This window comes from Meleagris gallopavo, chromosome 1 (assembly GCF_000146605.3).
Source record: "Meleagris gallopavo isolate NT-WF06-2002-E0010 breed Aviagen turkey brand Nicholas breeding stock chromosome 1, Turkey_5.1, whole genome shotgun sequence".
Taxonomy (NCBI): domain Eukaryota; kingdom Metazoa; phylum Chordata; class Aves; order Galliformes; family Phasianidae; genus Meleagris; species Meleagris gallopavo.
The window spans coordinates 28,872,579-28,894,392 of record NC_015011.2 but is presented as its reverse complement, the minus strand read 5'-3'; the positions used below and the strand labels follow the sequence as shown (position 1 = coordinate 28,894,392).

Here is a 21,814-nt window from a genome sequence, read left to right as displayed (position 1 = left end):
TTTTTTTGTAATAAGACTTGAGAATTTGAAGTAGATGCATAAAAATGCTTTTAACTACACAAAAATAAAGAACTGAAGAAACTTAAGACTTAATTAATGTGTAAGAGAAAAGCATTAGGAATGAAAAAAAAGTTGAAGCAGTCCTATAAATATATCTGCTCAAAACTCAGAATCAATATAAACCATTATTACCACATGCAGAATCTCTTTATTGCAGTAGATCAAGAAATGCCTGAGAAAGAGTAGAGGACTCTAAGAATTCAGCATAACACTAAGTTCAACCATTATGTAAGATAAACAAACTGGAAAAAAAAAAAAAAATCAAACTGCAGCAACTCAGACATAACAGCCTATCAGTCAAGGCAAGAACAATCTTTTCTTCTAGGATTTAGAATGAAACATCTCACCGCCCTCATTAGCGAGCCCACAGAACACTTTTTCAGTCAGTAAATCATCTCAGACTCTGTCACAACAGCAGTTGTTTCATTATGAACCTTTCTCCCACTGCAATCTCCTCTAAGGCAGAATCAATTTCATCACATTGTCCACTCTGTTCTTTCCTCCACTGCACTGCCTTCCCCTCATCAAGAAAAGTAGTGACATTTCTCTTCAGTGTTGCTCTCCTGAATCTCTCTAAAATAGAACTAACTGTCCATGCATGTGTCTCCAAATGGCATCCATGCTAGGATCCTTTTTCTTCACTCCACCATATATGCTTTTTTATTATTATTTTTTTTCTTCCTGTTTTTAGTTTCTTTTTCCTGGAAGGAAATGAACAGTTCTTATATCCAATCCTCCCATTCAATCCAAGAAGTTGTTGATACAGTCAGCCATCACATCAATGGACATGATTTGAGAGCTCAGATAAATGTGAATTCAGCCCAAATCTAGCTCTTAGTTTCCCCAAGGGTGAAGTACAAAGAGGAAATTCAGTGCTTCCCAAGACATTTATTTTCCATCTTATCATTTACAAAAATCAAATGCCTGCCCATTAACTATAAAGTTGATGAGAAGAAATGCTGAAATTATTGCAGGATTAAACCAGACTACTTTATGAAAGAAATTACATGACTTTCATTTGTTTTAAATCAAAAGAGGTAGACGCTAGTTAAAACACATCATGCTTAATAGAGCCTTGTTGCCTTCTGTTAGTCAGAAATTACCATCTATCAATCTCATTAGTGTTAGTTAGTTGATTATGAAAATCCTGCCTATCACATGGTACGTGACTAAAAGTCAAAAGACATAATAATGCACGTCAATTTGTTCAGGGCAGAAAGACAGGAAAGCCTCAGAAGTGGTTAAGTTGTCTCAGGTGACAAGGGCTCTCTCAGAAGCCTCATTCCTTTCCCAATAGGTGCTGGGCTGAGTGCTCAGGTGGTCTCAGAATTCCCATCAGCAATCCCTACTAACTTTCTACAGTCAAGGATTCAGGTTATCAAGTAGATCCCATACCTGCAATGACACAGGATCCACATCTGACTCGTTCAGGAGCAAGAGGTTTGTCAGCTCCTTGCCAATCTTGCCACATGATCACTTGCCAAATTAACTGCAGTAACAAACTAAACAACTTAGCTTTCTCAAGAGGTTATTAACAAACACTTGCCTGCTACGCCAGTAGAGCAATAAAACATGACCACTGAAAAGAGCTATGATCATACTTCAATACAGTGAGAGGCAAAAGACAAGGAGAAGAAGAGCAGATAGCTATAAATTAACAATTAATTAATGTTGAGTATTAATGAAACAAAAGATCTGGGAAAATAATTAAACCAATCAGACAATCAACAACAGTAGCAAGAATAAAAACATGGTATTTAAGATGAAGAAGGACTGCTCCTAAAAGGGAATAAAAGACATGGCAGACTGCCATGGCCTGGAACTAAATTCAGTTAAACAGAGTTTCTCTTTTGATCTGAGGTTTTACATAAACACATTTTAATTCAGTAGGATCTCTAGCTAATTTTAGAGACTTCAGTAGGCAATGCAACTTACACCAGTGCAAGAACGTTCCTTGGAGAAACTCAAGCAGAGACGGAGCCTTATTTTGTCAACTGTAGTTCAACATAAATTCAAGGCATACTAACAAAACCTACTATTTATATGTTTTGTTTGTTTTTAACAACAAAAAAACCCACAAACACATGGCTTTAGTCCCTCTCTCTCTCTTTCAACAAATATTTAATAGCACAGGCAGACCAATCCAGAGGTGGATTATAAGATGCACCTTTCAGGAGTGCCAAAAAACAGGGGGTTACTGTTGTAACAATTTAAAATAAATCAATTAATACTTCTGTCTTACCTCATATTCTGTTCTTTCAGATAAATTGTTTTCATTGGCCTTCTCTAACCTCTCAGCTGCCCATTTGCTTGCAGCTTCTGCGAGTTCTTTTTCTGATAGTCTGGTGCTCTTCTCCATAGCCTGAAAAAAAAAAAAAAACAACACTACAGTGAAGGTTTAAACATGAAATATACTTCCACGTGTAAAATCATCTTCTAAATTAAAATAAATGGTTATTCAGCTCTCCAAAGCATTTTGAAATGGCAAATAAGGAAGCTGAAGATATTGTTTGCTGACTTGTTAAAACAAAAACAGATAAATAAAAATCAATGAATTTCAGAAAAATGTTAAAATGCACCATACTTTCAGAATCAACATTGTTGTTTTGTCATTTTTTTCAAATTCAGAGGCCAAATAACCAAAAAATTATTTGACACCAGCTGAGTTCAAAGACACATGGATCAAATGGACACTACAGAGAAATGCAGACAAATATAGATTGATTTAGTAACACAAGATAGTTTTTAGCCATGAAAGGTTATAACAAATTAAAACTGAACTATTCAACTCTGTATATGAAACAAAATCCAGGCTAATTAGGAACAGAAAGTTCATGCATTTCAATTGATCTAAGTCAGCTGAATTAAAATTAATAATTTTGTACTTGGCTGAAATGTTGATCACTAGTAACAGAATCATTCACAGGGAAATGGTCTTATAAATAGTATTTACAATATGATTTCTTTGAACATTATTTGTATATATATATATTAGAACTGACAAATGCCCATGTACTAAAAGCAGTTTAGAAATAACTAATTTTACAGATCTTGTTATCTCTATGTGAGAATTTTGTGCCACTTTCTCTGTAGAAACATCTATCCAAGAATTTATACAACTCTAACATTAAGACCTGTCACAGATGGATATCAAAGAAAGATACGACTGCCTGAAAAACGTTGCCACAATTTCTACCCAGCGGTTGTTCCACTGGGAAGGAAAATCAACAACAAAACAACCCTTCCCCATACATTTTATCATTATTTTTTCCATGTTACATAAATGGTCAGAGGAAGCACATACTCAGCAGTTCCTTAAAGGATTATATGTCATAAAGACACAACATTTAACTAAATTCAGAAAATAAGTGGAATACAATGTTTATCTGAGCAGGAGTCCCTCTTTATCATTCTGTAATTTAAAACAATAGAAATCAGCAAAGTCCAGAGGTGACAGAGATCAAAAGAAGTCCAAAGTACAGACAAGGTACTAAGAGGGTTCCTAAGAGAAAAGGGCAATATAATTCAAAGAATAATTAGCCCAGCTACCTTTCCAAACTACACAATTACTCATACACTTCCCCCTCTATTAACTATCAGCAGCCAATTTTTTTCTCCTCTGCTCTTATTCCCCGAGGCACACACAACTTTTACCCACAACCTAGCTTTCCTAGCTGCCAGAAAATCTTGTATTACGAATTTCTCCTAGTCCCCAAAAGTAGCTCTGGCCAATAGAACCAAAAAGAAAGGACCAATATCTCTGTCACCAATTGTTATCTTTGCATGAAATGAAGATAAATAAAATCTCATATGACTTACAATATTCCACAAGCCATAAGCATCGACTAATTACTCTAGTACTTAAAGGAATAGAGGGGAAAAAAAAAAAAAAACTGTTTAATTTATTCTGACTAAATTATACAGACTGCATGGCAATAAAATACATATTAAAAAATTCTGAATGCATTTTATGTATTAAGTAATGGGTTTTCCACAGATACATTACACTACAATGTAAGAGAAAATTAAAAGAATGGTCATGTTTTTAAGAGAAAAACATCTAGAGAAGCAAGAAGTTAACTGTTTTGTGGAAAACTTTTTTTTATACTCTAAACAAAGGTGTCTTCACATTTTTTTTCTTAGGCATAACGTAAGAACAGCAAAAACCTGTCAGTTTTGTGCTATCTTCGCTGGGAAGTCTTCCTTGTCTCACACATCTGCTCTTTGCTTTAATTATATTGCACACAACCTCCAAGGCTTGTAGTCCAGACAGATATTAAACAAAGACACAAAAGATGTCATGCATTAGTCAATTAAACAGGTGGTTAAGATCTGATAACACCAACCTGTATTAATTCACATGCATGAATATGCAAAAAAAAAAATCATAAGCAAGATTAAAAAAATACCTTTTCAGATTTGCATGTAGTTACTGAGCTGAAAAGAGATACTGCTGTGGAAGCAATACAAGTATTTCATAGTTAAATTATTACTTAGAGCACTGAAAATTATCTCCTTTGATCTATAAAACAAAGCATATGACTGATTTCACAAGTCTGAATAGATTGCAAGACCTGGACCCTAGTGATGTTTATCATGTTTTGCCACAACTTTTTTGGCTGTTATTTCCAAGTCAGTGAAGAGCTATAACTTAACTGGCTAGTGGAATGCAGCCATCACCCCCAAGAGGCTCCACTGATAGAAAACAGTACATTATAGATACATCTGGTGCTTGAAAGAGACAAGCAATATAACGTCACTGAAGCAATTCTGTTTCTGCAGCTGAGGTACACCCAATAAACATTTGTGTTCTCTGGAAAAATTATTTCAATCAAATGGAAACTTTTACTTTGTGTAGTTAACATCAAGTAGGTATATGCAAAGCTCTGGCAAAAATAAAATCAAGGCAGAACAGATCAGACTTGATAGGAGAGGAAAGCAATATGGTTAAATACCTATAGTTCAAGCTCACACTGCATATATATACTGTAGCAAAAGATTTTGCAATATTTCATTGTTCTCTTTGTTCTATTAAGGACTTGATATTAAGCTGCAGTATGTGAAGTCTGTAAGCAAAATAAGCGAACTAATTACAAAGTTGCTTTTATAATCCAAATCAGTGCAACTTCTGCCTAGTAGCTTTTATCTTACTTTCCTTATTTACATCACCGAAAATACAGTACTTACCTCCCCCTTAAGGATAATGGCAATTAACTAGTGCCTAGCACAGCAATTCTAAAAGAGCTGTATATGGAATAAGTACTTAGAATGACATAACATAACACAACCAAAGCCTGAATTTTTTTTACCCACTTAATTATTTCCTTCAGTCTCACTTTCTCACAACAAGAATACCTTTCTTTCTTTGTTGTTTTTTTTTCCTTTTTTGTTGTTTTTTGTTTGTTTGTTTCCCCCCAAGCATTTCACTGTTTTTATTACAAAGACTTCAAGAACCAGGCTGCTACTTTTTAAGAGAACCTTACTCAGAACAATATATTACAGTGTTTCTTTATTCTTCCTTAAAGTAATTCTAAAAAAAAAAAAAATAGGGAAAATATTCCTGTAGAAGTGTTCATTTTAACCTCAAGTATAATTTTCAGGCAAGCAGTCTGTGATGTGAAAATGCTTTTATTGCCACAAGACCGCCAGCACAACACTGAATGCTGATTGTTCATTAGTGTTTATTAGTTTGTCTCTTTAATTAATTAGCAAGACTGCAGTTGGTGCTCAGACTACAAGTTTTTTTTTGATGGGAAATTAAACCACATCATTTAGAATGTAAAAAGGAATTTACCAAGCTGCTTTGCAATGTGGCACTGCTCCCAGTGAAACACTATCATTCTTTTCACATTCTCAAGCAGCCCTCTCCAAAGCAAAGCTGCTGTTCACATGACCTTCCCCATTTGTCAGACACTTCAGCTCGCTTTTTCCAGATCCAGTCATAGGTTAAGCATCACTCAAGGATGGAGTTCAGTTCAAGTACAGGTGTGTCCTATTCATCTACTGTCCCTAAGAACTGCTTACTTAATTTTACCATGGAATCACAAAGGTTGGAAAAGACCTCCAAGATCATCCAGTCCAACCATCCACCTATCATCAGTATCTCCCCACTAAATCATGCCTTTTAGCACAACATCTAAGCATTTCATGAACAAATATCCTTGCCATTCCTTTTTTAGCATACTCTGGACTTCAGATAATAATAATTTAGTCTGTTCAGAAAGCCCTCTCTCAAACAGGACAGTGACTACAGAATAAAAGGACTATCTGTATCATTATCAGATACACAACATTAACAGCACCTTCCTCCTAGATAAGGGAAAACCAGCTTCTGCTGGGTTGCAGGGCAACATAAGATACTCTGCCCTTAACAGCTGCATACAGTGTCTCCTTCAGGTGATGCAAAACATACATATATCCAATAATGTGCAATCTGAAGCCATGGTGAGAAGTACTTGAAAAGCAAAATTCACCTTTGGTGTGGGTACTGCTGTGGAGCCCGATGGTGATGCATCTCTTGATGTTTTCGACGCCTGAACTGAAGTCCTCTCTTTACCTGTAATTTTAAAAATATTAAGACCTGCAAAATTACATTAAACACATATCTTGCGAATATATTTCTCGGCTTTAATATTTTGCAGAAAAAATGTAATGAAATTTGCTCAGCTCATGAAACCTACAGCCTCCACTATCTGATAAATCTTGGTAACGTTTCCTTCTCTTTACAAAGAGAAGAGATGGTTATTATACATGGCATATTTAGGAAAACTCCACTGCTCAGTATTTAACTGAAGAGCATTTCAATATGACTTGGTGAGATGATGTGGTTTTACTTTCTAATGTTCCTGTTATAAACATAATATTAACAGGTGAAATTAAAAATTCCTATATTTCTATTAGCCATCAATCCAACACTCCAAAAAAACAGACAGTGTAGGAACACTGGTTCAGCAGGTCACAGTATGCTGGAAAGTTTTGCAGGGGGAAAGTCTTACATTCCATGAACCACAGGTTAGATTCTCTTTGTATTATCAGAAATTTTCTTGTAAGCATTCAGATCAGCCAAACGCCAATTCAAATTCACTGAGCTAATCACAGTCCATGCGCAGCCTTGCCAAAGACTGGCTCCTGGAGCCTGCAGCAGCAGAACCACTTGCAGTGCACATTGCTAGCTCTCAATCTGTGGTCCACGAATTACATCTAAGCAATCTGCAAAAGGTAAGTATGAAAAACACACTGGTTGTCAGTAAGCCTACATTTACCAAACTATTCACATTCACTGGAAATTGCTTGACTATTCACAAAAGGAAAATAAAGCAGACTTATCTTGGCTTTAATTAAGCTTGTATCAGCTCACTTAAGAAAGGCATAAGCTAAAAACAAGTCTACCAAGCACTTATAGAAATCTGGATATGAATTATTTTGGGACAATTTTTTAGGATAACCAACATGGTTTTAAATTAATGAGACCAAGCTTAATGCAACATCTCAATCCTAACAGCCACGCTACTCTTACTCAGTGCTATAAAATAAGACTACATAAGTGCTGTGTATTTTTAAATGCAACTACCTATAAAAACAGAAGAAAAATTCTATGCAAAGTGCATACTTTTCACAATAGGAAATGTTCAGGAAAGGTTTGAGAAGCTGGTCTTCTATTGTTTCCCCCACATTTTCATACCAAGCATGTAGTGTGGAGAGTCAACACAAAGCAAAGATCAAACAACTGTCTCTCAGAGACAAATGAGTTGCCAGTATGATGATGAAGACCTACTAATGCAAAAATCTTCACAGCTACTGATAGGACTTTCAAAAACATTACTGAAAATAGCTGGGGAAATTACTTTGAGAAAAGTAAACAACCTCACTTCAGTCCTTGATTTTAAAACATTGCTAAATGAAAAACGTGTAAAAACAAAACAAGCAGCTATACAAACAGAAGATGAACTACAAATTACCTTTAATCATGAAACATCTTTAATTATGAAAAGAAAAACAAAAGCAAAAGCCGTGAAAAAAAGCTCCTATAAACACAACGCACATGACAAATCTAAAAAATGAAGATAAAAATAATCATATCTTAAATCTGCCACACCCCACAAAGCAGTGTCTCTCTGACATCACCAAGTAACACAGAAGTTTTGCTCCTGTGATACCTGTTCTTCAGCCTCATGGCAAGCCATCACCTTTTCAAAAAAATACACATAGTATTTTAACTCTGCCTTCTACAAACCTCCTTCATAACAATGGAGTCCTTAAAGATTACCTGAGTTGAGCAGACTGTATGTTTTTTTGAATTGGCTGAGGGTGCCAGTAAATTATTCAAAATTAAGAAGGGAGAAACTGAATGTGAAGATGTTAGTAAGAGACCCTTCATTCTGAACATGTAACTATTCCGAACCCACAAATCTTAACTGTACAATTGTCTAATATAACTACAAAACTGAATATGCTACTTGCATTCTTCCATCTCCTCGGCACACCACTCTACAGATCCCTGAGTGGACTGGCCTGGCCAAGGAATACCATCCTGCTCCCTACATGCTCACACAGCTTTGCTATATGCCTTCCCACGGGCCCTTTCTGTCCCTTTCTTCTAAGCTTCCTTATTTCCCTAGTTTTGTTTGCTGGAATCTTGCATTTGGTGCAGCTTTTGAAGGGCTGGAGAGCATGGAATATTTCTCCTGCAATGAAGACCATCAGGCCAAACTGACTCAGACAGCATGATTGTAAACAGTATTACAAAACTTAAAAGGATACATAACATGTTGAAAAAAAACACTGAACTAAAACTCACTGCTGATATGCACAACAGGCCCCATTTTATGTTCCTTTTAAATATGTAATACATGATTTTACGTAAGACAAATAATATTTAAGCAGTATTCTCAAAGTTTTATTTAAGCCCCACAAATGGACCATTTTAACTCAGTCATCCATAGAACAGTTCAAAAGTACTATTTTGGGAGGAACAAGCAGTTTTTTATAAACAGTCCAGCGTAAAAGCCATATGGTCTCTTCAAACTGATTTAAAAAAAATGGGAGAAAGGTGTTTAACCATGGAATTGAAAATAAATCTCCAAAGCCACAGACCTAAATATAAATAACTATGTCTCCTGACTGGTGTCTCTTCTAGTTTCTGAAGATGTCTGCTTCAAATTCGCCACCCTCACTACTGTTTGAGTAATTTTGCCAACATATTACAAATGTAATAGAAGTCAGCTCAAAATTGTAGGAAGTCCCATAGACATTCCAAAGCTTTATATTGTTTTTACAATTTTTTTTTTTCCTGTTCCTACTGACTGTGATCTACACATCTACAACTCTCCTGCAAGTATAATTACCATATTCTTCCTTTCCTCTCGTCTACTCACAGGAATTTGTATTCACTGAGTATTGCTCCTCAGTGTTAAAGTAACTACAATTATCAGTTAGAAAGGCAATTTGTATTCTACTACTGACTAAAATAATTCCTCAATATTTAAACAATGTGAACTGAACTCCACAAGAACCTTTTTGGCAAGTGGTGCTACGTAACAGTCTCGTGTGCCACATATCAATGAAATAAAATCCAATTAATTTTAAAAAATACTGCCAAAATGGACAGTAGGTTTGTACAGCCCCCTAGAAAACATCCGCAAAACGGAAACTCAGCTGTGATTAATTTACATAAGCTAAACAAATAGCAGTAGTTGAGATTGTAGCATACTAAAAAAAAGCATTTGCTTCTTTTTACAAATTATATTAAAATATTTCGGGTTTTCATGTTTAAACAGATAATTCCTTACATTACTCAGGAAGCTTTAAAAAGCTTTTAAAAATCAGGACATATACTGTTTATTCTCAACTGAGATTTGAGAGAATCTGGCATTGAGATGAAATTGCTGACAAAAAAAAAGCCCAACAACCAGCATCAAAGCCCTAATAACACAGTTGAAGGAACATTTTCAGAGAAATAAACAAGTAGCAGCATGCACCTTAATTTCCCCAAATGTTTTAATCCCCCTTTTTCTCTGGTTGCAGGAATAAAAGCCTTCATCTGTTATGACTGCCAAATTTCTTCTAAAGGAATCCAGTGAAGGGCTAAGCAAGGAACAGAAGCATTTGATGCTAAGAGGAAAATAAATAGTGGGAAAAAACTGCAACAGAGCACTGTCATCAGCCTAGAGCCGCTATTGAAAAAACACCTACTGTCTCCCATGTGAAATACACAGGGGAGTAAAGTATACAGTGCAACAGCCAAAGAGCAGAAAACATGTAGCCGGTACAGACTGTCTCGTTTTCTCATTGTAAAAGAGAATATGTAAAGATAAAGGTCTTGTAAGGAGTTGCAGTTTCATCTCTCTAACCAGTTCTCATCATTAATCCAGCATTACCTTGCTGAGAAGAAATATTTCTTTTATGTAAAGATGACATACTTCTGCTATGCTGGGACTGGTGGAAAGGATAGGCTTTGCTTCTTTCAGGAGAGTAGCTTCTGCTGCTCACACTGGAGCCAGATCTGCTGTGCGGAGAATCCCTCCGGCTCACTGGTGATTCCCTGAAGAAAGGAGAGTCTCTCTTATGAGGGGATCGCTCTCTCATATAATGAGAGGGATGGAAGCTTTTTCTCCTGAAGCCATCTCTGACCTTCCTTTGAAGACAACAAAAAAAGTAAATGTTACTTTGCTACCCTTCTACTGTTTGTAAAACAGTACCAGGTAATACAGGGGCAATATTTTATGTCTGATAAATACAGTATGTTGCAATGAATACTAAGCAAGCAGAAAAAGTTGGGGAAAGATTTCATTCAATTACTTCATACCTAGAAGCTAACTTCCATTCTTACTTGATAATTCATCTAAAATAGAAGAGAAAGAGACACTGGAGAAATTGAGACTCACATTTTATTTTCTTCAGATTCATTCCACTCTAGCTTACCTGGAAACAAAGTCCTATTAGCACAACAGATGAGATGCATACCCAAATATTGCTCACACTATTTCAATGTATTTCCATTCTATTTTAGCCTTATCTTTATGGGACTATCTTTCACAGACTTTACTCTGAGAAATATTATTGAGAGATTTCAGCTTATATGCAGCAAGGACAAAGAAAATTGTGGAATATCTCACCTCATGCTTACGTACTCACTCAGAGCCAAACCCTGAATGAAAAATATTTATATTTATTCCTACTAAAATCCTGCCTCTTCAATACAAAATATTTATACCTGATGCTTCTGTAAAATATCACCAGCACATTCAGTATTACATGAAACTGATTTGATTTGAAGCTATAATGAACTAACCATCAAAAATTCTTACTAAATATATGTATTTTTGCCCCAGATCGTAACCAAAATGTACTGGTTACCTGCTCATTATGTTAATATACGTTATACATGTTAGATAAAATGTGTTATCTGTGTAAATAAATATATATTTACGTAAATAAATATATATTTATAAAATATATATGTAATAAAAAATACCAAATTGAACTTCCTCTACTGAATCTTGAATTTAAACATGCAAGCAAACATTTACTGAATCTAGAGCTGTGACATTTGCTTCAGTCAGAAGGCATCTAGTGAAGAGAAACAAGTACCTCTCAGCTCCTCTGACAATCGCAGTATTGCTAAACAACAATAAAGATTTCATGTCAGACAGAGGAAGCCAGAACGCACCTTTCTCATTGCTTTTCTCTCCCGTTTCTAATCACAGTCCAATATTTTAAATAAGAGAATGTCTCACAAAGACAAATAAAGACCTGGTGGTCTCATTTAGCACAATGCAGCTATAGCTAATTTTATGCTGGTGAAGAAAAGGAAAAAAGCCCCCTAGTGTACAATTCCTACAGTGTTTAACAGACACATATTTGTGGTGGCTAACAAAGGACTTCAGTGTGCCAAAGCTGTTTTGGACTACTGAAACAACACGGGTAGCACCAAAGTAATAAAGCAAGCCTTTAGGGCCACTTACACAAACATGTTTTATACAGTGCTGATTTACTTTTTGCGTGGAAAGTACATCTACGTGCGTGCCTCTGCATTGTAACACAAATCCCACATGCAACACTGAAGTTATTCTGCAACAGAAAAATCATGTGGGGGGTGGGGAGGGCAGAAAGGGGGAAAAGATGCATTCATCTAGCCTGTACAAATACAGACAGTTATTCCGCTTATTTTTCAAATTCTAGATGGAATATAGTATCAGAAAGGTAAAATGCATCTTTGTTTTAAAAAATTTCATGACGCTGAAGAATGAGCAGATCAATAGCTCTTGGCCACACTGTTTTTCAGTAAAACACGAGTGAAGCATAGTGAGGCTTTACAGACAAATAGTTATTTCATCATTAATAGATTACAGACCTTTCACAGGTATCTTATCTTAGAATATTTAACAGGTCTATATGCCAAAACCATATACCAAAAAAGAAAATGTTGTATCTAACAGGTGTGCTAAAAAGCAATTTTCATTTCCTTTCTGAACTTTCTTTTCTTCTGTTTATTGGGATATTTTCTTCCTTCAAAGTTGGCCATCAAAAGAACCAAAGAATTAGTAAATTGTGTTTTAATTTTCCTCTAACAATGCATACAGTATACATATACAGTATGGATATGTACTATATGCTGCATAGCTACGACAATACAGTAGCCATAGCCTAAATATTTACATCAACAAATAAAACACTTCAGAATATACAAAAGCGTAATCTTCCTGCTCTCCTCAAAGGCCTAAGAGCAATGTGCCCACCTCCAGACATCACTCTCTAGGAAATGCATAGACTAACTGGAGACTTTCCAATAGGAAATAACTGAAATAACACAGTTAATGAAGAAACACTAAAAGCCATTTGTCTTAAACTTAGGAGAAAGAAATTAAACTCAGAGGAGTTCTCAGTTCTGTGAGACGCAGCTGAAAATAGGAAACTCAGCTTCATCTGCATTGAATGTAAGAACAGTTCAAGCAGCAATAGATCTAAACTGGAGAAAGAGGAAAAAATACATAATTAGTTCAGACTTCAGGAATATTGGAAACATTAGCTCAGCACTGAACAAGTCTACACCAGCAAGTCTCCATAAACATTTGATCAATATGTTCTCTAATGAATACATATATATATATATATATATGTGCATGCTTATCAGGAACTGCTTATGTACAAGACACTTTCTCTTCAGCGTCTTTCTAATGATCTATCTCAGAACTGGAAAAAAATTGGTACTTTATTGACATCATCATTCTCAATGATTTTAAATATACACCGACTGTAAGAAACCATTTCAGCTCTTAGAGCTGCAGTGTAAGACAAAGAGGAATTAATCTCAAACAGATGTAATTCAGTTAGGTGCACATTACAAAATGTTGCCTTCTATCAACAGCTGGCCAACACAACTAAAATGTTTTTCTCGATGTTTAAATGAACTATACGAGAAAAAGCCTATTAGGTAAATTCTGAGATTTCAGATGTTATTTTTTGCATTTGAACATTTCTGTAACACACAGAAAGTCTTTGATTTTGTTCATTTTTAAAAGCACGAGCTTTCTGGCAGACTGGTACGCCACTTTTATGCCCAAAGCACATTTTTATGAGCAAGATATTAAGTTCTAGTATATATGCAAGTTTATTACGGAAATGTTTACAGAGTCCTTGCTATTGCATACATAAACACTCTAACATCCACATCAGAATTTACAAAATATCTTTGAAGCATACTTTTAAATGGGAAAATGTTTTAAACCCTCATTCTATAGTAATATTATGCACCAAAAAAACCCCCACAAAAAAACAGACAAACAAACAGATTTCGTATTTATTTATATTTTCATTTCATCATTGCTATGTTAATTCTACACTGGACACAATCTCATACCTGAGCACGCAAGCTATTAACTATATTAAACCTGTTTTGGACAGCATAGCAACAGCACAGCATTTGTGATGTTTTCCATTAACGTAACAAACCACACTGATCAGAACAAAATAAGCATTGTTTTAGGGTTTCTTTCTTAAATACTTAAACTAACATACACCTGCAATTTGGTAATGAAGGCCCCAATTCAGCAAAGTAGTTAAGAACATGCTTTGGATTCCAACACATACTCAAAAGGTTTATTGAGAAGGGAGGATATTTAATAGAGATTAAAAATTTTTTCTCGCTTCCAACTTCAAAATAGAAATGTTTTCTTTAATAACAAATACAGGATTCATCCCTATTATACAGGATTCCTCTTATCTCTATACCTCACACTGACATCTCACACCTAGCCCTGAAAGCACTCTCAGGAGTACCGTAGTCAAAACTATTAACATTTTTAACATCTATAAAACTTGACTGTTTAATTCTCACTAAAGCTGATCACCTTGGAAGAGCTCCTGAAATGTTATAGACAAGCAGCTACACACCCATTCACCTTGAGCAGCTGAGGGAAGAGCGTGGCTCCGACAATTATTTTCTTTAATCATCAGATCCAGTTTCCTGACCTGGTAAAGATGCACTTGTCTGTGTACCAGGAGACCAAGGGAACACAATGCAGAGGAGCCTTTCAGTTCACCATCTTTCCTAAGCTACCAGTACCACACTGAGATTTTCTAGGCTCCTCTTTCCCAGCCAGCTCAAGTATTAATCAATCTGCAACGCAGCCCAGCCACAGAGGACATCTAACACTTCTGACACTGCTCTAGAAAAGACTGGAATCTCAACGGTGCATTGCTGTAGGGCAGAAACTAAATCTTCTTTCAGTCACACAGGGATCAATGTGGTCTATCACTTAGAAGTCAGATGAAAAGTCAACGTGGGCCATCTCATCAACAAATATTACTGCTATTGTCAAAAGAGTTAGATGTTCTGTTTATAGGCCAAAAAAAAAAAAACCTCACATAATTTTATAAATAAATTGAGGAAATGATACACATCTCTTAAGACATGGGATTTATGTGCAAAAGGTGAAGGACACTTAAAACATGCTTATCTACACACTTTTTCTGACTCAAAATACACTGTGAGGAAAGGGACAGAGAAAGAAACAAGGAACATTCTGCCTTCCCTGTGAGGATAACGCAGGGGCTATGAGAGCTACCAATGCAATTCACCTGACGTGGAAAACATTTAATGAAGTATACCACATCACATCCCAAACCTCTAAATTTCTCAAAATTGGCCTCATGTCTACCATCTGAAAAGCAAACATGAGGAGTCAAGAACACCTCTACTTCTAATGTTCTCCAAGCAAATTTAGTTGGTAGAAGATTCCAGAGACCCTCCTCTCCCCCAGAACACATTCCCTTTCTTTCAAAGTATGCAGCATACACTTGTGGAACAAACCCTTTACTTCAGCTCTGCTTCAGAGAGACTTGTAATACCTTGGTTTTGTCCAAAGATCTTTATGCTGATTTATCCCAGCATAAAACAATAAATTACACCATTGCAGATATACATAATTGCATCTGGCTTCAACAAACTTCATTTGAAAATCAGGAATTTTTTTTTGACAACTGGTTTCAAATGTTTTAGGGCCAAGCAAATAACTGTAGTCTTTGCAAATGCTATTTGCATTCACTTTAAATGAAATTAGCATAATTTGGTCTAGTCATTCTAATCTAAGCCTTTTGTACAAAAATGCAGAAGAAAATAGGGAGCCTCAATGAAGGGGACAGCTAGACATACAAAACGCATACCAAAAATTTAAAAATACAGAAATGCTTCACGATTTTTATGCAGCGTGTGGATGTAAACATTGAAACTCCACAATGATGGCACTTGTGCAACTTAGTCAGTATAAAACTTAGTAAACTCATTTTTCCCCTCAGACATCATGACAGATGAAGGTAAATGTAAGACAACTTGAATATTACAGCAACATTAGGGAGAAGTGTCTATGCCCATTAAATTATCTGAATAATCAAACTATGCACTTCAACTGAAGCTGGAAATCACATTACTCCCCTTTGTCCTTAGTAAAGAATATTTTCTATCATCATCAATGACGTAATTGATCAAACTTACTGGAAGATAAGCCCATACAAAAAGAAGTATACTTAAACTCAGACTATTATCTGACAGAAATAAACTATTGTCAAGCACACAGATTAGGACAAAGGAATATGAAAGAAACAAGAAGAGTCAATGCAAACATAGACTTAATTTCCAAAGAATTTAAAGCAAACACATTTATATAACCATACACAGGGCAAAGGCAAAAACATAATTTTTATTAGACAAATTAGAAGCAAATCAGATAAAATAACTGCATTTAAATGTGTGCAACCTTGGCTACTCTTCTTTCCAAAAATAATAGCTTAACAAGTCCCTGAAATTTCTCAATAATAGAAAATAAATCACAAATCTACATTTCCAGAATGCATATTTGCCTGAAGCAAAGAATCAACTTTAAATGTCTATTAACAGTTACAGCAATTTCATCAGCACGAAATGTAACTGATAACATATTTACTAACAGACACTGGTGTTGGGCCAGATTTCACACTCTTGTCTTTACGAACAGCGTATCATCCCCAAACAGCCATGCTGTTCAGATAATAATCTCAATGAATACATTTCTCAGTGTAGTAGCAAGTGAATCAATTCCTAATCAGACTTAATTCAAAATGGAAACCATTCAAATCTTGTATCCCAATACGTACGTTTAAAATTGGAAGGAAAACAGAAAGTAAGATATGGCATCTTCACATACCTTTCCAGGTCACAGAAACTGGTTACCATTATCACTTCTGGAGAATGTGCTAACGGGACAGATCTTTCTAACTTGGCTCTCACAAATCCCACTGTCAGGTTGCCTCAAGCACCAAGAACAAAAGAAAGAACTGTGAAAAGTTTCCCTGTGGTACTTTGGATGCGGGGGATAGGAAAAAATAACTACAGAAAGTTAACACAAAGGTATTGACAACAAGTATTTGAGGACAGTAATAGACTGCGAAACAAAGCTGAAATTTCAGCTCTGTGGAAATTTCAAAATAATTTTATTGTTTCTTTAAAGATCTTCTTAATTAGTGTGGGAAATGACATGAGACTTCAAAGTAAAATAAAAGTTGTTTACAGTCACATTTCATATTTCCATGTTTTTAAACAAAGCAAGTTGTGGGTTCGTGGAGGTGGAAGAGCTGTTTGCTCTTGTTGTGGGGGAAGGTCTGTTGTTTGTTTGTTTTAAACAAACATACAGACAGACATCTGAGCATCATATTCTTCTAAAAAGAACAGCATATAATGAATGCCAATATTCTTCAATATCATTGCTTACAGTCTTATAAGCAACATAATATAGGCAAACATCTGTCTACCAGTATATCCACTAAGCACCTCAAGGAAAGGAAGTGTTTCGACACTATATTTCAGAGGCAGAAGTGAATTACATTTAGTAAGCTGCCATTCTTTTCCTCAAATACCATCTCCAAAATTCTTAAATACAAGAACAGAGAAACCATGAACTATCTGCTAGAAAAGCTCTTAAAACTTTCCAACAGTGTGACTGCAGGATGCCAATAGTTCACTGATACATAAGAGAGAACAACAGTGTACTGTACTTGAATATATCGATTTGATTAACTCTTATGGTCGACTCTCCAGCACTCTTGACAAAGCTTCAATAGGAAAAAGCATGCTGTGGAACAGGTTTGGAAGTAGTAAGTCCTTATGTCAGCAATACTGACACACAATACCCGTATTCTATTTTGTTTGTCTTTTTTTTTTTTTTCCTCTCTGCAAATTCCTTAATGAGATCTATAAATCTATAAATCAGGAAGAAAGAAAAAAAAAACAACTTTTTACTCCATCAGAAAAAAATCCTAAAAAAATGGTTTCTCCCATGTTTTTATTCTTAAATTAAAGTGAGATTTGAAGCAGTAAGGTCAATTTCTTTTATTTCTTTATGTTCAAGCTTTGCAGTAACGGTTTGGACTCCTGAGCAGCAGATTTAAATAGAAGTTTGCAAACAGTGCTTTTGGATTGCTCAAGATAGAAGACATTATAAGCATGTAAAGAAAAAATTTATTGTGCCTAATGATTGTTGGTTTTTTTCTGATCTCATTCCTTCCTGCCAAGTATTAGTTCAAAATCAGAAAGTCCTGAGTTAAGGCAGACATTTCCCTTTGTAGATTTATTCAGCCACATAAATTCCTTCTCATCAAATTTGCTTTTTCCTTTCCCACTGAGTACATTATCACTATTAACAGTCATACATTATTATACATAACTAATCTCTTTTTAGATCATTTCCTATATAGTACAAACAGCACTTTCTTAAACGTATTTAATACAGAGATGAGCCATCTTACTTGGCTAAACTCCTCATTAAAAAATCTTTCTGCCACTACTGTATGCCTTCACTCATTTATTAACAGTTAACTTCAGAAAGCAGCCCCATGACAAGTTGTAAGGATCGAAATTTGTGCTCCTACAATCCCCATCTTACCATCCTTCCTTGAATCCAGACTCTCATTCTCTACTAAGCCAGTATTCATATTTTCTCTCAGGCAATCAAAACTGGCATAAAATTATTGTTTCTGCTGGATCAGCGTGAAGTGACAGCTCACTGAACAATGCAAACACATGAACTAGTAGCAGAAAGGGAAAGACTGGAGCAGCACTAACTTAGATAGGTCTACACTGCTATGGAATTAGATTTTTGCAGTAAGAAGGATCAGCTTCTGCATGACTATTATTTGTTTATGATAAATAACATAGGTTACTTGGCAGGATTTCAGTTAGCAGCAGTAAAAGTCAGTGTTTATACATTCGTTTTTTTTTTAAATTAACACAGTATTCTGACAGAGTAAGCAATGTAGATTAAAGATAAAATTTTAAATAGAAAACTGTTCTTAACAGTGATGCATTTTAACAAAGGACAAAAGTAGCAGCAGCTGAAGACAGTGTTTGAAGAAGGTAATTCATTGATGACCAATCTCAACCTCAATCTCCTGTGTTAACACAATTCCTGTACAAAATTATTACAAAAAATCCATATATTACAAAAAAATTGTAGAACATACACTGAGTTACTCCCTCATCAAACCTGAACTAGTTTGAAGGATAAGTCAGTGCATTATATCTTCCTTTTCCATTCTACTTGTAAAATTGCATAAATCTCTTCCGAAATAATTTCAAAGAATAGTTTAGCATACTAGACTGTTAAACAGGACTTCAGTTAACACCGTGCAACTGCTTCAGCTAGGTCTCAGGAGAAAAAGACATTCAGACAGATGGCTGACATAACACTGCTGAGCGTTATGACATTAATATTCACTTGCAGTCGTTATCAGCTCAAACTAAAATTACGAAGCTTCGTACACAAGAATCCTAGATGGCTATGCAAATGCCTATCATGAACAGACATCAAGATTCACATTAAGAATAACATATTAGCATGCAAAAATATCAACCTTTTTCAAAATAATACCAATAGTATGAGATCATGGAGTAGCTTTATTAACAAACTTTTCCTCCTGTGTAGATCATAACATACCCACAGCAACAGGTGGAAACATATACCATCAACCTTCTCTCTGCAAGAGAATCCTTAACAAAAGGATACCTATGTTGTCAAAAACACCAAATTTGTTTTCATTTTCTCTCCTGTACTGAAATTTACAACACACATCACTGCTTATTTTAAACAGGAAAAAAAAAGAAAGGCAACTTCTATTCATTTAAAAAAACGTCATCTAGGCAAAGTCCTCAGGTGTTCCCACTTTTTCTCACTGCAAATTAAATTCCCTGAAATGTTTAGTATATTCAAAATATAACAAGTCCTTGGAACCTAACAGATGAAGGGTTTGTTTTCTTAAGGGAAATAATGCACAACTCCTCTCTGACAACACTTCTCTCATCCTGAGAAAGTCATCACTATATTCATTAAGTCAATCTGTTGGCTGGTCATTCAAATGATTTAGATAGAAGCTCAACTTGATAGTAGTTGTTTGGACTCGAAGGGAGACTCCCATCTCTTTCCCTCCTCACTGTTTCTCAGTACTTGGCTGTTTTTCAACACATTTGTTAGGAAACCATTCTGGAATAATCAAATCCCATCCATGGGAGTTTGCCTCATTATTTCCCAATAGGGTATTAACTTGCTAGCTTCATACCATCTACTGTTTGATTATAATGATAGCTATAAAACTGGACCAGACAGGCTTGGTTTTCAGAAGCTTTCTTTGAAGTGATGTGTTAGCCAAGACCTTACAGCATACAAGTTCATAATCTCATCTTTAGGCACCTTGCCCTATCCATACACTGTAAACAGAGAATCTCCTGACAGTTCATTAGCACTATATAAACACCACTGATAAAAAGAAAAAAAAAATCCAGAAAAGTGACTTAGTTGTAAGGAACAGATCAATGTTATTAAAAAATTTGGTTCGATTTGCAGAACTAGTGAATTCTTTCTGTATATATACATATATATATATATAAAATAAAATGTAACAAAACATAGTTACTATTAGGCATAGTAAACAGCAAAAACCACTACTAAAAAAATGTAAATAACAATAATGATTTCCTCTGCCAATGTGGGATCTTACAAAAGCCACAGTGGAAAACAGTTTTACACACAAAAAGACATAATTCCTTAAGATATAACATTGCATATAACATTGGTTTAGATCAAAAGCGAGCTGTATGAACATATGACAGCAGTTGAGAACCGCAATAAACTTCTAATTCCTTTGTTACTAAAATTGGTGTTTAATAACTGTTGATTAAATACTTAAGAGGACTTTATTACCTAGCTGTTCTTCATTCAATATTTCAGACTGGGTTCCTAAGCTTTCTTTTTTTTTTTTTTTTTTTAAATAAGATTATGACAACTTGTCTTTATACCAGAAAATACTTTGTTAAACCTCAAGAGTCACAATAGATATGGAGACCATATCTAAAAGTAACTGAAACATTTTAAGGGACCATCAAAGCATATGAAATACCACACACAGAATTCAACTGAAATCACTTATTTGTAATTATGTTCTTCAAAAACAAGCTCAGCCAGTTTTCTCTTACAACTCTCATCAGGAATTAAAAGCAAGATACAGAACCTTTGTAAGTTTCATACAAAGAGTAAGAGCTAACGCATGAGGTTGTAAAATTTACAAGCTAGGCAGGAAAAAAAATAAATCAGTTAGTGGGAAGTTCTGCTAATTTGACAATTCCCACATACAAGAAACTTTTTGAAGAAAATGTTTTGATTAGGAAAAATGAAGCTTCCATTACATCCCTCCAAAATGAAGTAGAGCAGCCAGACCTCTCTATTACCAACACCTGCCAAAAGAGTCCCCCATCAGCTAGAAGGAAAACCACAGCTCAGACTCCTGTGGGAGGTTTCAGGCTTGTGGTTCAATAGTTGGAACACTATCAACCTCGGAAGCTCATCAGGAGAAAAGATTAAAAGAAAAAACTAAACAATCAATATAGAATATATTAAGACACTAAAGTCTGAACACTCAGTCCCTACCACCAACTCAGAGATAGAAATTGCAATATAGAATATGATATGGACAGTGAGGTGGGTTGAGAACTGGCTGACTGGCAGAGCGCAGAGGGTCGTCGTTGGTGGTGCAGGAGACCTGTAACCAGTGGTGTCCTCCAGGGGTCTGTGCTGGGTCCGGTCTTGTTCAACATCTTCATCAATGACCTTGATGAGGGGATAGTGGCAACCCTCAGCAAGTTTGCTGATGATACGAAGTTGGGAGGATTGGCTGACACGCCTGAAGGCTGTGCTGCCATTCAGCGAGACCTGGACAGGCTGGAGAGCTGGGCAGT

At 35.5% G+C, this 21,814-nt stretch overlaps 1 protein-coding gene across 6 annotated transcripts in view; it reads right to left on the bottom strand.

Annotated features, from left to right (window-relative positions):
- Positions 1 to 21,814, bottom strand: part of PPHLN1 (periphilin 1) — a 71,600-nt gene that overhangs the window by 35,205 nt on the left and 14,581 nt on the right. For 3 of the 6 annotated variants that reach the window (XM_019612714.2, XM_010707063.3, XM_031553361.1), the window contains 3 exons: positions 10,437 to 10,693; positions 6,534 to 6,616; positions 2,303 to 2,422 (listed from right to left, as the gene is read on the bottom strand). In XM_019612714.2, the coding sequence (XP_019468259.1) occupies positions 2,303 to 2,422; positions 6,534 to 6,616; positions 10,437 to 10,693 (460 nt within the window). Of the gene's footprint in view, positions 1 to 2,302; positions 2,423 to 6,533; positions 6,617 to 10,436; positions 10,694 to 10,943; positions 17,746 to 21,814 lie in introns of those variants that run through there. The other 3 variants (XM_031553365.1, XM_010707072.3, XM_010707078.3) reach the window with 3 other exon arrangements.